Source organism: Chelon labrosus, assembly GCF_963514085.1.
Source record: "Chelon labrosus genome assembly, chromosome: 21".
Classification (NCBI taxonomy): Eukaryota; Metazoa; Chordata; class Actinopteri; order Mugiliformes; family Mugilidae; genus Chelon; species Chelon labrosus.
The window spans coordinates 18,835,087-18,852,477 of record NC_140354.1 but is presented as its reverse complement, the minus strand read 5'-3'; the positions used below and the strand labels follow the sequence as shown (position 1 = coordinate 18,852,477).

The following is a 17,391-nucleotide window of genomic DNA, read 5'->3' as shown; positions in this document are numbered from 1 at the left end:
ATGAAGTACAAGCACAAATAAGCGGAAGATGAAAGTGCGCGGCATCTTCTCACCTTTCCGAGTCGTCCCTACGGCAGCAGAGGGTTTCACGGCCATGTCGTCCCATCGTAGGCAGGCCCACAGCAGCCTCAGCATCAAACTGACCCCTGCCAGCGACCTCACAGTCTGGAGACGGTACCTCCATGTGATCGCAAAGGTGGGTCGAGGTGAAGGGTACGGCCATATATCCAGTGCCGGCTTAGCGTTGTAGTTGAAGATAGGAACCTCCTTGATGCCCGCCTTCCTCGCCATCCTCTTCAGGTCGTCATTGGGGAGGACAAAGATGCTCTTCTTGCTGCTCTTGGTGACAAACTTGCGATAGGACGGGAGGGCGGTGCCCGAGCGCGCCTTCTTGGATTTAGAGAACCTGAGAAGGCTGACCCGGTCTCTGGTGGAATACTCTTTGCTAATAGTCATGGAGTTGGTCGACGTGGAACCGGCGGCGCTCGTTTTAGTGTCGGGAACGGGGGGTTGCGTCTTCTGAGGCACAACCGCTCCTGAGTTTGGTTGGGTGGAGGAACTGGAGCTACTTGCTGGCTTACTAATAGACGCGTCAGCGGCATTTTGAGACTCTTTCGTGGAGATATCGGCAGCGATTGAAGTCTTTAAATCTTCGTTAGTAGTGCAATTGATTGAGGAAGTGCTTGAGGTTTGAAGCTCCCTATCTCCGACATGGTTCTCCAACTTTGGGACTTTCAGCGGAGGTGGGTGACCCATGCTGGACACGTCATTTTGTGAGAGGTTTCCATTCATCAGGGACTTGACGGGCTCTTTGACATCTACTTGGACTCGACCGGTCGGGTCCGAGCTGTCGGTGTTTAGTTCCGCGGACGGGTCAAGCGCTGTTTTTCCATTCACTTGCAGCGGACCGGTCTTGCCCGGGGTCACCTCCACGCTCTGTCCAGTGCCTTGCTCCATCTCTTCATACCCTCGTTTCTTGGGATTCTCTCCCACTCGAGCCACCTCCTGCTTCTGTTCGCTGTTTTCTACTGCCTCTGACACACAGTTGTTTTTATTGTTGAGGTCGGTGCTTGCTAAGGGTTCTCCGTTCACTTCTTTATGAGCACAAGCCTCCCCTCCATTCCCATGCACAGCGTTTACCTCCTTCTCTTTACTATTGCTAGGTTCTGTGGTGGCGCCTGATTTGACATCCGATTTGTCAGGCTCTATCTGCTCCTGCTCAAAGTCGAGCTTTTTAACCACATCGTCCTTCACCTCTTCCTCTTTGACACTCGGCGTCAATCCTGACTGCAGTTTGCTTGATGCAGATTCTTCAGTCTTAACCCCAGGAGTGGTCTTTGCGGCAGCCGTTTTGGACAACAAATTCGCCTGTTTCATCCGCTCCAGCCGCTGCTTCTCCTCCAAGGTGAACTGTTTCACCCGGCGCTCCAAGAGCCCGTCGAGTTTGGACGGCTTTACCTTCCTCTTATAAACGGTCTGTAGCTGCAAGCCCTCGCTGACGTTGACGACATCCAAGAAGAATTTCAACATCGCAGCGTCCACTTTCTGGGGTTCTTCAGTTGTCTCAGTTGGATGCACAGGAGGTGGAGAAGGTGGTTTGTTTTCAACTTCATCTAAGACAAAGAAACACACATTTGCTCATAAATAGCTCCTAGAAAAGTTCAAATATAAAGAAAAGATCATTTAATCTGAAACATTTACCTTTCTTGTCGGTTAAAGCAGCATTATCGGGGCATGGGTCGACCTCCATCTTTACATCTTCAGTCTTCTCTTCTACATTTTTTCCCTGATCCTCCTCCACAGGTTTTTCTTCCTCTTCGGAGGTCTTGGGTTTGCAGTCGTCCTCTAAAGAAGTGCTCTGAGACGAGGCAGTGACAGATGCTCGTTCCGTCTCTTCTGTGTTTAGAGTCGTTTGCTTCTCAGTTTCTGCCAACGGTTTCGGCTTAGTTGTGCAAGCTGCTGCATTTTCCATTTTCAGTTTAGCTGCTGCGAAGACAGCAAAAAAATAAAAAATGTACCAAAGCTGTCAGCAGCAGCAGGAGGAGGAGATAATACATCAGCACAGCATTATGACTACTGACAGGAGAAGTGGATAACATTGACTATCTTATGACAATTCAGTGTTCTTCTGGGAAACTTCTGGACCTGGCATTCATTGGTGTGGATGTTGCTTAGACATGTAGCACCCACCTAGACCAGACCAAACAACCCCACCCCATAGCAATGACACTCCTTGATGGATGCAACCACAAAAACGGTTTAGGAACAACTCAAAAAAACATGAAGAACAGCACAAGGTGTTGACCTGGCCTCCAAATTCACTAGATCCCAAACTGATCAAGTATCTGTGGGATGATCCACAACTGTTTTGGAGGCACAAGGGAGACCTACACAATATTAGGAAGGTGGTCATAATGTTGTGCCTGATCGGTGTATAATAGACAACATGGAAATAAAAAAAGATTCACGCTAGTTCAGCTCTTACCCTCCAGTTCTTTACGGTAGTTTACGTTTGTGTTTCCTGGTAGCTTCGGAAGGAAACGCGGCACGCGGGTTTTACTGACCCAACTCCAACCTCCATACCCCGTCACTCTGTACTCCTCCCCCTTCTGCTTCCACACCTTTAATTTGCAAAAAACAAAATAGTGAAGCTTTCAGTCCAGGAACCATAACACACAAAAAAACAGCCTGAAAGGAACAGTTTAGAGAAGCAGACTGGCACAGAACCAAAGCAATGAACTGCTGCCGTTTTACCTGGTGCTTGATGGGGATGGTGTACTTCACCCAAGTGGCCTGCTGCAGCGTCTCCTCATCCTCCAGTTTTTTCTCACGCTTTTTCACCTTCTCTTTGTCGTCCCGCTCCATGGACGTCATGCGATGTAGCCTGAAGCAAAAACAAAAGACCTCATGAACCAGCTCCTTAGAAGCATGTAAATATCTCAATCTGATCGTTTCTCCATCAGCTACATCTTGTACTCTTGAGCCGGTCGGCCTCAAGCTCGATGAGCTTGAGGTTCTGCTCAAGGTTCTTGTCTTTGCCACTGTCGCCTTCGTGCTTGCTCTGAGGGTTTCAGGGTCCGGTTTCTGTCGAGCGTCTCAACAGTTGCATCGTTAATGACGCTAAATAAATAAAACTTAATTGAATCGTTGCATTTCCAGGAGATTTGACGCTCGACAGCTGGCAGTTCTGATCTGTTTGACATTTAGGTGCATGGAAAGTGTTAAGTTGGGCGGTTCGTGTACTTTTTGGTATTTCAAGTCTGGTTTTAGACCTTTTTAATTTTAATATATGAAAAATGAAAACAGAAAGAGAACTAAACAAGGAAATGATTTGATTCACATAAAACCAGAAGTTTCTGTACGTGAAGAAGACGACCACCGCAATGAAGAGGTTTCTCTTTTAACTTTGTCTTTTTCGTTTTAGACTACAAAATAAAAGAAAGTATTTAAAAGGATGCTGCTTTTCCACTTTGTTTCTAGTTTTAAAAGCAAACTAGAAATACCAGAAAATGCCCAGACGTCGCTGATGTAAACACAGCCTGCGAACCACGACTTCCTGCTGGTTCTGTTTACCTGGTGTGTCCAAGGGAATCTTTCCATACCGGCAGCATGACCACTGGTTTGATGGCACACTCCAGTATACCCAAGGCTAAAGCAAATTCTCTGGCCTTGCTGCACATCTGCACCGCTTTGTTCCAGTTGGTCCTAGAAACAAAACAAACAAACTGAATAAAACAGCAGTATAGCAGCTTTCCTTGCATTGACCTGCTTACTATAAAACTATATCAAACTACAACCGGATCTGATGTGATACCTGTGAGACGCCCAGTTTGGATGCATGAACGGTCCTGGGACGTTAGTCTCCAGCTGGATGATGGTGAGGCGCAGGGTGGAGACGGTCAGGCTCCGCGAACCGTAGATGGAGCCGTTCCACTTGAACTCGGCCGCCGTGGTGAGGCTGAACTTGTGGGAGAGGTGGCGCCTCTTGTCGTGGTCCTCGCGGTGCTGGTGCTTGTTGAGCGCCAGGACGTTGGTGCTGTACTGGTTGTGGTAGACCCTGTATTTGCCCTCCTGGCCCAGTTTGAACAGGTTGTTGAGATTCACCGTCAGGTCCCGCTTGAGGAAGCTGAGGCGCGAGGATTCGGCATCGGAGCGCACGGGAGATGACTGGAACGTGAAGAGAGGGGAGATGAACTGCGGGTGTCGATCGAGTGAATGTCGTCGTTAAATGGAAAAAGTACAAAGGACCAGTTGGACTCACCTCTTTGCTGCTTCTGGACGTTTGGTTATTCGATTCCTGTCCTGCTCCTTTCTCGCCCTTGACTCTTTCATTGTACTCCTCTGTTTATTCACAAAGCAGATGACAACACTATCAGTCAGGGCTGGGTACTGCTAACAACTTCCTAAATCAATTAAACTTGGATTCAAGAGGTTTATATCGAGATATTCCAGTTATTTCAATGTCCAGTTCTCTTTCCTGTCTTTGTTTGACACAGTCTGTAGTGTCTTTACTCAACGATGCGACAACGCGGAACAATTTACTTATAAGACCTTTAGTCCTTCCTGAGGTATCATTGGTAACTCCCTCGGGTTATGAGATGTTCCAGTTTCAAAAGATTTTTGCTTAATTATGAAAGAGACTTCGCACAAAACTAAAAACACTGTTGTCAATGGATTTGGAGATTTGTATTTCTTCTCTTCTCTGTCTTCATACGTTTTAAATCCAATCAGCTGTCAGGTCTTGGAGCTTCTTGTCACGTATCTGATCTCCTTCACACACGGACTAATCCCATTTGATTAGTCGAGCGAAAACCTGTCTTTGCGAGACTTCTAACCAGAAGACGCAGGAAATATCGTGTACTTTTCGGATCTTGAAAATCTGACCCAAGAGCACATGTGGAAACGCTTACCTGTGCCATCCTGACTGGTGAAAGACGACTGGGACGACCTGTCAGCCAGGTCAGGTGGATCCGGCTTCTTGAGGCTCCCAGACCCAGAAACGAGGCTGCTGACGGTATTCGCCTCTGGTTGAGACGATGATTGCTGCTGCTGCTGCTGCTGCTGCTGCTGCTGCGGTTCGTCCTGGGTCTGTGCTTTTGAGTCGTTAAGCTGCGTGTTTTCACCGCTGGACTCCGCTTTAACAACTTCATCTAAAAAAAAAAACATGATAAGAAAGAGTGAGAACAGCAAAAAGCAAGTTTAAAAAGTGCCAGAGAAAGCAACAAGCCACAAGTAAAGATGGTAGACTGTGCAAACAAAGAACCAAACCAGCACAGGACAAACACAGAAAATCAACGTTGGCAGTGAGTTAATTCTCAAAAGAATTCAGTTGAAGCAAGAAGCAACTTTTGGGATTGAAAAATGAAGCCACAAACTGCAGGTCCATGTTAAAACAGTAAGAATAAACATGTTTACAGTCTGCTATGAAGACGCTTTGGTCTTTAAGACTCTTTTAGGGTACTGCGGGACATAAACATATGCACGTAGCCTAAGCATAATTAAGCTATCGACCAATTTGAGCTCCAATGTGAGTAAACAGGTTGCTGTCCTCACAGGTTGCTAGCTCTCTGCCTCAGAATCACCCATGCTGCACCTCTTTTCTAAAAAAGTTAGGTGAAGTTGAGCCAAAATGGCGGCGGTCAGAGTGAAATCTAGGACACACGTCCAAAACTAGAAACGTCCCGATCGAGTTTCTTTGTCCACTGATCTGCTACAGATCTTTTAATGCCAAGTATCAGACGACACGATCGTAAATAAACAACATTTCCTATTTCTTATCCTTGTATTCTCCTAAACCACGTGTGCACTGTGCGACTGGATTACATGGAGGTGGTTTTAGTTCATGGCAGAACCAAGTACTGCAAAAGATCGGGCTCGGCTGATCCTCCAGTACCCACAGGAAACGATTTGTGCACCTGCCGCAAATTAGAACACAAGCTCTGGCTTTGAGTTGTTGCCGAGAAAGAGTGAGAGAGAGTCTTATATGCAGCTCTTTGTTGACGTGGCGGCAGGTGGGGCTTCCAGGCAGAGAGGCTTTTGTGTGAGTAACAGGAACCCACCATAAATCGTAACGAGGAATAATAAAATGAAAAAAAATAAAACTGCCTTTGACAGACGTGGCGTAGCGGCTGCTGCCGGGGACGCCGTCTGCAACGCCTGATCAAAAGCGATGCTTTTCAAGAACATGAGAGCAGGAGGCAAAATAACGCACAAGAGAAATAACGCATTAGTCTGATGCTAAAAGAGGAGGACCTGCAACAGCTAAGGAAGCGTACGGGTTTTTATGAAATGTTATGAGATACACACAGAAGCTGGTTGAAAGACAACTAAACCCTAACGCTGCTTTTCCAGGGATGGTGCATGCCGATAAATTAAAAAAATGTGCAAGCAAACGACAACCAATCTGCTCCTCAAAATCTTCCACTAACAAAATTACAGGACAGGCTGTTGTTAGCAGCAAACAGATGGGCCAAGCAGACAAATGAAGATGGATGTGCGCCCCGGCTGCAGGTATGAAGTGGAGGGTGGAAGCTGGACTGAGGACCAAACACGAGTCCCGACTCGGGGGGTACCTGTCCTTTCCTCCTTTGCCACCGGGGGGCCCTCCACGCTCTCCTGGCTCACAGGCGACTGAGACTCCTTGTTCGACTGGAGGGGTTCTGTTTTAGGCACGGTCGCGTCCCGGCTGCCAGAGCTGAGGTTAGGGTCTGAGCTCTCTTCTGTGACTGCTGCGGTTTGACATACGAGGGCGGACAGCACCGGCAAGAGTCAGAATATGAGTCAGCTAAGTTAAGTAGAGGTAAACTTTCACCATAAAAGGTTTGGTTTCCACGTGTGTGTGGAGGGGGGAAACTGTCAGGTGAGTATAATACAGTGTGTTTAAATTTTTTTACCTTGCGAACGAGCCTCTTCCATTGGCTCAGCTTCTCTGAGCTCTCCGTTGTTGAGCGGAGAGTCCTCGGCTGGATTCGCAGAGCCAGGTTCTGCTCCCGGCTTTGCCTCCTCCGTTCGACTCCTCGCCTCCCGCCTGACCTTCAAACGCTCCGTTACCACGTCTGCAGACGAAAGAAAACGATAACCTTTAAACACAGGAGGAAACAAATGTATGTGTGTGCAAGTTATGATCAGGCATAACATTAAAACCACTGGCAGGAGAAGTGAATAACATTAAACCATCTTGTGACAATACAACGTTCTGCTGGGAAACTTTTGGACCTGGCATTCATTGGTGTGGATGTTACGTAGACATGTAGCACCCACCTAGACCAGACCAGGCACCCCCACCCCATAGCAATGACACTCCTTGATGGATGCAACCACAAAAATGCTTTAGAAACAACTAAAAAGAAACATGAAGAACAGCACAAGGTGTTGACCTGGCCTCCAAATTCATTAGATCCCAAACTGATCAAGTATTTGTGCCCCCTCCCCTCGACCCATAGGACCCAAAGGCCCCCCACTAAGAACCTCCCGTCACCAGACACCACAGGACGCCCTCAGAAGGCCCATGTCCATTCTCTGATGAGTCACAACTGTTTTGGAGGCAACAAGGGAGACCTACACAATACTAGGAAGGTGGTCATAATGTTACGCCAGAGCGGCAATATAGTGTAACGATTCATGAGTCACAACAACACCTTAGCCAAGATACATTATTATCATGATTAGTGCTGCAGGGAACAATTTTTTTTTAGATTAGTCGACTAATGAATCAGTTATTTCCTGATCAGTTGATCGTACTAAACTATGACTGAACTTTTCCTAATTGTATTCAAACATAACAATGCCATATTAGAACGCAATATCTATGAATGAAAAACTCATTTCACACCAAGTTTTACCAAATGACTCTGCAAAAAGAGTGTAATTAGGAAAGTCATTAATTAGCAAACATTGAGTATGATTTAACTTCAACGGCGTGCGCCGACTATAACTGGTAATGCACCTGTATCATCCAACACAGCCTTCAAAACGGTCCATTAAAAACACACGACGCCATTTGGTTTTACCAATTTCAACGCTCAAACTGACCGCCACCTCTACCGACCTCAACTTTGACATGAATCCGCGTGAAAAGTTATTCACAGGCTCAGCTGGATTTCAAAATGTAATCAAGTACAAGTCTTGATTAGTCGTTTTATAGGAGGACTGTAGAATATAATGTAATCTCATAGATAGAGAGGTAACAGTTAGTTAATTTCCATATTTAAATCAGTCATACAAATCGCTGTGATAGACAATAGACAATAGCCTCTTTAGGATTATAAGGATTATAATCTGTCTATTTCCATTCACAGAGATGTAAGATCCTCTTAATCTCTTGAAAAGCGTGTATATACTAGGGACTAGTTTTACTCGGGGACCTCCGATAATTTGTAATAATAGCGGAGGTCGTCTGTGATCTAAAGCCCTATTCGCACTGGACTAGTATTATCACAGGACCTCTGTGTTACGTGAAACAGGGTAGGTAATTTGCGGTGTAATTTTTTACTTTACAAATTACGGACATGGCCGATTCGCACGGGATTAAGATCACAGACGACCTCCGCTACTATTACAAATTATCGGAGGTCCCCGGGTAAAACTCGTCCCGTGCGAATAGGGCTTTAGGGGCACTTTACACGGAAACGATTGGAGGTGAAAAGCGCAAAACATTTTATCGGATGTCCTATATCGTTTAGATGGTGACGGCGTTTTTGGGGGTTGAAAACGCAAAAAAGTGAAACCACCCTCCAGAGTGGAAATCTTAAAAACGCTCCACCCTCGCGTCACCGTGCAAAGGGTGAATAACGCAAAACTGCGTTTCTCGTCGAATAGAAATGACGTGACAAGCATGCGACAGGACCGGAAAAACAAGTAAACAACATGTCGAGCTCCGCGATGGAGGTTCAACAGGCCCTAGCCGCAATAATTTGTATCCAAGTGGTTGTTTTGGTTAATGTATTTCGTGCGCTAAGCGTGGAAAAGTAGAAGAAAAGTAAATACCTCTACGCAGGCACTCTTGGGAGTGTTGCCACCTAGCCATCTGGCGGTATACTGCATCTATGTGTATGAAATTTCACACACTTTTGCGTTTCCGTTTGAACACAGATTTGTTTCAGAAACGCTCGTCTAAATGCGGAGTTAAAAGTGAAAACGAAACGCCACTTTTGCGCTTTTGGTTCAGATAGTTTCCGTGTAAAGGTAGCCTTAATCCCGTGCAAATCGTCCACGTCCGTAATTCGTAACCGCAAATTAACAACCCTATTACTCGTTACAGCAGAGGTCGTGTGATAAAACTAATCCAGTGTGAATCCCCTTTTTTTTCCTGCCTCTTGTCACTTAATAATTATGAAGGACGAGCTGTAAATCAAAGTTTGGACAGATGTCGGGTGGGGTGCAAAGTCCAGATGTCTCTGACACGTTCACCCATTCAGACGGACGAAATCATTGAACCGAGCATTAATGATGATGATTTAAATACCACCAGGTCGTTCGCAAATGTCTTCCTCGGGATCAATAGTCTCATTGCATCATGTTTTATGTTTTAAAATACAAGTTTTTACAATGAATTAGAATTTGCAAAGTAACTAAAAGCTGTAAAATGTCCTCAGACAGGCAGCGGAGTGAAGCAGAAAGCAGCGGAGACGTTAACTATGGAGAGTAAAGTTGAGTAAAAGACAGTTTGTTTATCTTGTGCGAATCACATAACGTCCCCGGGTAAAGCTAATCCCGTACGAATAAGGTTTGAGATAGAGACACCTGCGTCCCAGCCAGTGGAAACGAAGAGAAGAAGCTGAAGCTGTGGGATTTTAACCAGTTAAACAACAACCAACAATACCCATAAATCACCTCTACAAAAACATATTCTCTTCCATTTCAGGCTTCATCTGTTCAGGCCTCGAGCCTCTGACTCAACGCCGGAGGCAGATCCTCCATAAAACACAGCACTGTCACTTTCTTTGTGAGAACGGAATCAGGCGCACAGGAAAACTGTTACAAAAACAGACAGATATGGCTGCGTGTCAAACAGAAACGGAAGCTGCTGGCTCGGTAATCAAAAGTCTTCTAACCACTCTGACTCCTTGGAGGAAGGCAGAGAGGAGGGGGAGGAGGAAAAAAAAACAGTCGGTTGTGTCTGAGAGAATGTGTGGCAGGGGAAAGAGGAAAAATGTCGCAGCCAACTGTCACCGATGCAAAGATACGGTAGCGTAAGAAAATCCTTTGTTTATCCCACCGCTGCCTGAGGGGAGGAACTATACGAGGCTGAGCTAGACCTCTGAATGCACGGCTGCAGAACGTAACCCTGCAACCGAGCTAAACTTGATTCACACACGTGGTCTAATTGATCATTTCCCCCACGTCACCTCCAGAATCTGCTCCAATGAGCGAACGAACAAGGGCTACTACCTGAATATTAGCTCCTAACGGCTGTGTAAACACTTGGGTCTGGTGGTTTCTCTCTGGTTGGAATAAATCCACTCTTTCTGAGCACGTTTTTGCCTCATGTGGGGTAAACATCAGGTGACGAGCAGAGTTTCTAGACGGGACGGGGACATGCAGGTGGAGCAACAACAACGAAAAGTAAAACCACAAGATGAATCCATGTCGACGCCAACGCTGAAAACATGGAAACTTCATCTTCTTCTTCTACAGAATCGATTCACTTAGTGTCCGTCAGGCAGATTAACTCCACGGCAGCAGAACCACTTTGTCAATGTTAATACATACAATGATCAGCCACAACATTAAAACCACCGACAGGAGAAGTAAATACCACTGAACCATCTTGTGACTAAGGATGCACCGAAAATTATCGGCCGAAAGTGCATTTTGGATAAAAGTCCGAAAATTTTCTTAAATGCCCGAAAGTGCATTTTCGGCCGAAAAGTTTCAGACTTTTATCGCCGAAACAACACGTGCAAGCAACGACCGCAGCAATTTTTGGCCGAAAGTGCATTTTCGGTTTGGGATGCGATAAAAGTCCGAAAAATTTTCAAAAATTTTCAAAAATTTTCAAAGCTGTATTTTCAGTTTGGGATGCGATAAAAGTCCGAAAAATTTTCAAAATTTTTCTGAAAATATTTCAGCCGAAAATCGCTGCGCTTGTTGCTTGCACCATCACAACATCCTGTTTCGGTGATAAAAATTTTCGGACTTTTATTGCCGAAACAACACGTGCAAGCAACGACCGCAGCAATTTTTGGCCGAAAGTGCATTTTCGGTTTGGGATGCGATAAAAGTCCGAAAAATTTTCAGAAAATATTTCAGCCGAAAATCGCTGCGCTTGTTGCTTGCACCATCACAACATCCTGTTTCGGTGATAAAAATGTTCGGACTTTTATCGCCAAAACAACACGTGCAAGCAACGACCGCAGCAATTTTCGGCCGAAAGTGCATATTCGGCTGAAAATGTTTTGGTACATCCCTACTTGTGACAATTCAATGTTCTGCTGGGAAACGTTTGGATCTTCATTCACTCATGTGGATGTTACTTAGACATGTGGCACCCACCTAGACCAGACCAGGCACCCCCACCCCATAGCAATGACACTCCTTGATGGCAGCAGCCATCCCCAGCAGGATGCAGCCACAAAAACGCTTTAGGAACAACTCAAAAGAAACATGAAGAACGGCACAAGGTGTTGACCTGGCCTCCAAATTCACTACATCCCAAACTGATCAAGTATCTGTGCCCCCTCCCCTCAACCCATAGGACTCAAAGGACCCCCACTAACCACAGGACACCCTCAGAAGGCCCATGTCCATTCTCTGATGAGTCACAACTGTTTTGGAGGCAACAAAGGAGACCTAAACAATATTAGGACATAACGGTCATAATGTTACGCCTGATTGCATGCATTGCCGACATAAACGCAGCCAAAATCCAACCATCATTTTTGGGACAACATCAAATCTGTACCGTTGAGTGCAGTGAGGTAGCCTTTATTGTTTCCACGGGCTCTGTTGGTGAGGTCCTCCGTGACGTCCATGTGAGCCTGCACTTCCTCCTTCATCTCCTCCAGGGTGGCGTGGAGGTCCACCTCCCAGTACTCCTTGTCCAGGCACTCGATCAGCTCCTCCAGCTGCGGCTTGGTGCTGTAGTACCAGATCTTCTTCTTCTCGTGCTCCCCGTCCTCCTCTCTGCGAAGTGAAAGCAGGACAGGTTCGTCACTACAGTACAGACCCCGTTTACTGCAGGAAACGAGGCATCACACGACTTGTAGATGTTTGTGAACAAGCTAATTCATGCAGGTTCATTGCCAGACATTTTGAAAGAAATTAAGATAAAGACTGAGAGGTTAATCTGTGTCTATTTATTCTATAATGCAAGTAAAAAATCAGCTGCTTGTAAAGAATGTGCTCATACACAACAGGATATTTTTTTTTTTCAGAAGGGGGCGTGGATGCATTCAAGAAAAGCATAGATGCCAATAAAGATAAAGGCCTCAGACTGGTGTCGTCTTTTGTAATATCCAGAAGGACAAATGACTCAGTTTTCTGCTTTCTGCCACTTTCGGTTTCACCATCTACAGCTGTTTCACATTTAAAGCTGGAAGAGGAAAAACTCCAAACAGCTCCCGTCGTTTGAGGCGACCGTCTTTTAGGAAGCCGTTCCGCTCGCTCCCATTGAGCTCACACGTGTTTTCGTGTTCGGAAAAAATCCCCTGGCTCGCGCTCAGCCGACTTCATCGCAGTTTTATCTAGTGAAATCACAGGGTTTCACGAGGAGGACGAGCAACTGCAACTCACTTCATCGCTATATTGACACTGCGTGAATGCGTAATTCCATCACACGGATTCATACCTTCGTTTCTCTGTTAAATATGTGATTCAGGCTGCACAATGTTTAACTGAAACGCAACATTTATGCACTAGCAATCCAAAAATTGCTCTTTTGTGATGACAATTTGCTTGAAAACCATTCATTTGACAATATAATTACATAAAACAACACAATAGGACTGATTTTTGATAATAATGAGCGGCTGCGCAGTGCAACAGATGTTTTACACCCTGCTTTCAACAATTTGCCTCTTTGTTTGACCAAATCAAAAGCCGTTCACCCAATTTTTCCCCTCAAAGTGCAATGGTGTCCACAGAATACAGACTAAAGGGTAAATCTGGTGCAACAAAAAAATGGTGGTCCACACTTACACAATAATCCTTCTGTTGAGGAACCAGTATTTCCTCTGGTGGCGGTCATACCCGATGGGCTCCTGGCGGATGTAGGGCCTGTTCTTCTGCGCCTCCGCCACGCAGTCCGTGACGCCGGGCACCTTGTGCGCCACGCAGATCTCGCACTGCCACTCGTCCTCCGGGACCTCCTCCAGCGGCGGCTTCACGCACTCCAGGTGGTAGACCGCCGAGCAGGTCTCGCAGCACAGCAGGTCGCCGAGGCGGTGGCAAACGCGGCAGTGGTCGTCGTACTGCATGCTGCCGTCGGACATGAGCTCCTCCCGGGCGATGTTGGTGGTCAGGAACTGGTCCACTAAGAACTGCAGCACCTTGATCTTACTCTCCAGGGGGCCGTAGGGGTATTCGTCCACCTCCTGGTACGGCAGGACGTGATGGTACTCCCGGTCGCTCTCGCAGTACGCCCGCAGCACCTCGGGCCACGTCATGCCGTCAATAAAGTACAGAGTGGAGTTGACGCTGTCCTTGAGGTCAGCGGGGCCGAAGGTAGTGTTGGAGGAGTCCTCCTCGCGCAGGATGGCCTTCAGCAGGGAGATGTGCGTCTCCGCTATCAGAGTGCACTGCTCCTGGCCGACCAGCGCCGCGCAGAAGTCCTCGAAGCGGAAGGGGGAGAGGCGCAAAACCGTGCTGAAGGTCCTCAGCACCTCGTAGATGGAGGTGGCGTTGAGCAGCTCCTCGTTGGGCACCAGGAGGTCCTCGGAGGTGTCGGGAAGCTCGAGAGGAGGAATCTCCCTGTCCTCGAGGAGGGGAGTACGAGGCCTGGGAGCTGGGGCTTTTCTCTTCCCTGTGGAAGACACACAACATTTATAAGTCGTTATATGAAACAAATTCTTCAGGAGAGAAACTAACTTGAACCTAGCTCTTTCGTATAAAAGTTCATGATGAATCTTTGTGTAGATTCGCGTGTTTGATTAAGACAGGTGAGTGTAGGGCGCTGACTTTTTTTAGTCGGCTATACGGCGAAGCGTACGGCCGTGATTTTGTTTTCACCGGTGTTATGTATACACGTTTACCGCACAATGTTTGGCACGGGATAAAGGACGAGGGGCAAGGCTAGTGCAACACAAAAAGCCTGCGATAGTCCAGATTTACACAATAATCCCTCTGTTGAGCAACCAGCACTTCACCTAGCTCACCACCTACTGTAAACAAACTAAAAATAGCAAAATAAAAGCAAAGGGAAAGCAAAGGGTGCAGCTATTTACACATCTGCATCCCCCCTAGTGTGTGGAAAGTATTGAAAGGAGCCTACATGACAAACACCTTCAAGCAGTGAAGTACATGGATAATTGCCTATTTGATATATAATTAATATATATAAGTATATAAAACTATATGGCATCTTCAAGATCCAAGCACATATGTATAAATATATAATGAGTTATTCATTCAACCTGACTAAAATTAAAACCGAAAGCACTAAAAAACAAAAGCATGACTTGTGAAGTTTGCTTTCCCTGAGCCGGCTCAACACATGGCCAGTGTCGTTATTAGCTTTAATAGGCTGCTGCATCCACCTGCATGTGGGAAAACACTTAGCTACGAGCTAGCTTATTATTGTGCCACTCAGACTTTGTATTATAATCACGAAAACACTAGCTGCCCTTGTCTTTTTTCTTTTTTTTACAGTTTGGACTTGAATGAATTAAATCCTGAGCTGACAAAGTGGCCAAAGTGACAGGAATGCTAGCCAAGCTAAGTTAGCTAACTGCCTCTTCTACGCTCTATTAATTAGCTTTAATTAAACCCTTCTGGTTACTATTCGCATTAAAAAATAAAATGAATGCAGAGGAAAGTAATAATATATAGTAATAATAGACGTTTGAGCTTATAGTTATCTAATTAAAAGGTGAGTTAGCGGAGCAAGCAGCCTGAAGCTAATTTCATTCGCTAACGCTAGCATGCTAGCAGCTAAGCTATGGATGTAAACGGTGTTTTGGAGCTACAGGGCTCCGCGGTTGTTCTCAAACTACGCCTGAATTAAGTGCAGACAGGTGGGGGTGGTGACCGGGTAAGGCAGCGGTGCGACCACCGGTTCAATCCACCTGGAGGAGCAGCAATAACCGGACTGCGGCCTGTGTGCATTCTCCATTTTGAACAATAACCCCTTTAGCCGCTTCCTGCATAGAGCTGCAACACAGAGCAGCAGGTTTTTGGTGCATTTTTTTATAACCCAAGTGTTGGTGTTTGCACTGTACAAGGCCTGATGGTGGTGTTTTATTTACCCGGAGTGCTGGCGTGTGTGCTCTGACTCCGAAAGCTACTCTCTGTGCAGCAGCTGGCACCATCCTCCTCCTCCTCCACCGCCGCCGCCGCCGCCACCACCACCTCCTCCTCTTCTTCTTCGTCCAGCACATCATCTTCGAGGCAATCAGAGTCGTCTTTGAGGGCCTCATCCTCCTCGGACTGAGGGTCCTCCTCAATAAACTCGTCCTCCTCCGACCTCAAACTGACAGCGTCGTCCTCGTCCTCGTCGCTCTCGTGGTCGTCGTACACCACCGCTTTGGACGCGGGCGTCCGCCGTCCTCCGCGGCCACCTCTGCCTCCTCTGCCGCCGCCGCCGCCGCCGCCTCCTCTCCCTCGTCCCCTGCCCCGCGCCGACGTTACCCCTTTCCGCTTTCTGGCCGCCTTCGGGGTCTCCCTTGTGGGGCTCTCGGCGTCCTCATCCCCGCTGTCCCTCAGCCGGGGCTTCAGATTCCTCCTGGGTCTCAAGCCCCGGGCCGCGGCTGGAGATGGCTCTTCGGTTTGTAGCGGTTTGGGCGGCCTGCCCCTTTTTCCTCGCATGATAGGCGAACTGTATTATTTGTTATTTTTAATTTTCACAACCTCAACGTTTTGTTCAGAAACGCGAAAGCGGCGCCGCCACGAACCTGGATTCAGGGGGATTCAAACGGTGCGCTAACCCCCGCTGAAGCCCTCCCCTCCGGTTTCTTTTTCGAGAGTGAAAGCTCAAAACGTTAGCCCGGCGTCCCGCTCGGGTTCGCCTAGAGCCGCCATCTTTCTTCTCTGCCTCTCTGGCTGAACAAACAGCAGGCCCCTCGCTGGAGGAGTCACGTGGTCCCCCCTCCGCTCCTCCAGCTCAGCGGCAGCGAGGAGCGAGAGGACAATTAGTCTCCAAATTAGTCTCACGTTTAAAGTCACACATCGGCGTGATCTTTCCTCACCCACGTTGATGTTTCATTTAAAAAATGAAAAAATAAAATTACATAAGCCATAGGGGAACACGACTTCACAATAATACAACAACAATAGGCTGTATATGTAATATAGATTTCAAAATAAAAGCACTACAACATGGCAACTTGTTAAATTTATACACGTGACAGTTTATAAGGTACACTAGTAAAAACAAAATGCATTTTATGAACAGTGCTGCACAAAATCTTAGCTTAATCAAGGTTCTGGTAATTCAACATTTGTTTAATAATGTTGCATAACTGTATAGGAGATATACTTACATAAACGCACAGTAGATAGATAGATAGATAGATAGATAGATAGTTTCTTTATTAATCCCAAACTGGGAAATTTCTCTGTTGCAGCAGCAATGTACAGGCATTCAACCATACATAAATATAACAAAAGCTAAAATCAACAATAAAAATAAAATAAGTATACACAATATTAACAAGATTATAAGATAAGTGAATAAGTGAATATTAAAGGTGAATATTAAAAAGAAATGTTAAATTAGATTGCAATGAGGTGTACTGAATATAGGTAAGATTAAAAATTTACAGCCATTTACCCAAAACAAACATGTGCAAAAGTGCAAGAAAAAAAAAAAAAAAATCTCACATTTATTCCATGTTTTATAATGAATTAACTATTTATCTCTATATATACATGGATAGATTAGAGTTTTAATTATATGTACAACTACAGTCTAATTACCGAATGGATGGACACTGTTACTTATTGATGCCACAGTTTTTACACTTATTGCACTTATTTTCAGCTGTGGGTAGAGGAGTGTGTGTTTTACATATGTTAATATTACATATTAATGGGTGCTACTCAGATTTAATGAAATACATCTCGAAAATAAAACATTTTATAGGTTCTCAACTGTCTCGTGTGTTCATTTAAATTCAGACATGAATGCTCTTTTACTAATTATATATATATATATATATAAAGTATTTGTAGTAAACTTTACAAATTATTGAGCATTTAAACGGTTTACACTGTAAAACAAGTGTATAGGTATTAATA

The 17,391-nt window shown here is 45.8% G+C and overlaps 2 protein-coding genes across 5 annotated transcripts in view; one reads left to right on the top strand and one right to left on the bottom strand.

Annotated features, from left to right (window-relative positions):
• Positions 1 to 16,155, bottom strand: part of LOC311506682 (nucleosome-remodeling factor subunit BPTF-like) — a 28,494-nt gene extending 12,339 nt beyond the window's left edge. Inside the window, exons 1-13 of one of the 4 annotated variants that reach the window (XM_084570733.1) lie at positions 15,402 to 16,155; positions 13,138 to 13,960; positions 11,903 to 12,123; positions 6,894 to 7,055; positions 6,573 to 6,728; positions 4,911 to 5,150; positions 4,262 to 4,341; positions 3,815 to 4,167; positions 3,574 to 3,705; positions 2,755 to 2,884; positions 2,486 to 2,621; positions 1,702 to 1,986; positions 54 to 1,613 (exon numbers count right to left, since the gene is read on the bottom strand). In XM_084570733.1, the coding sequence (XP_084426859.1) occupies positions 54 to 1,613; positions 1,702 to 1,986; positions 2,486 to 2,621; positions 2,755 to 2,884; positions 3,574 to 3,705; positions 3,815 to 4,167; positions 4,262 to 4,341; positions 4,911 to 5,150; positions 6,573 to 6,728; positions 6,894 to 7,055; positions 11,903 to 12,123; positions 13,138 to 13,960; positions 15,402 to 15,960 (4,837 nt within the window). In that variant the 5' untranslated portion in view covers positions 15,961 to 16,155. The remainder of the gene's footprint in view (positions 1 to 53; positions 1,614 to 1,701; positions 1,987 to 2,485; positions 2,622 to 2,754; positions 2,885 to 3,573; positions 3,706 to 3,814; positions 4,168 to 4,261; positions 4,342 to 4,910; positions 5,151 to 6,572; positions 6,729 to 6,893; positions 7,056 to 11,902; positions 12,124 to 13,137; positions 13,961 to 15,401) is intronic. The other 3 variants (XM_084570734.1, XM_084570735.1, XM_084570736.1) reach the window with 3 other exon arrangements.
• The window catches only part of ddx47 (DEAD (Asp-Glu-Ala-Asp) box polypeptide 47), a 262,281-nt gene that overhangs the window by 183,135 nt on the left and 61,755 nt on the right, over positions 1 to 17,391 (top strand). The gene's annotated exons all lie outside the window — the stretch shown is intronic.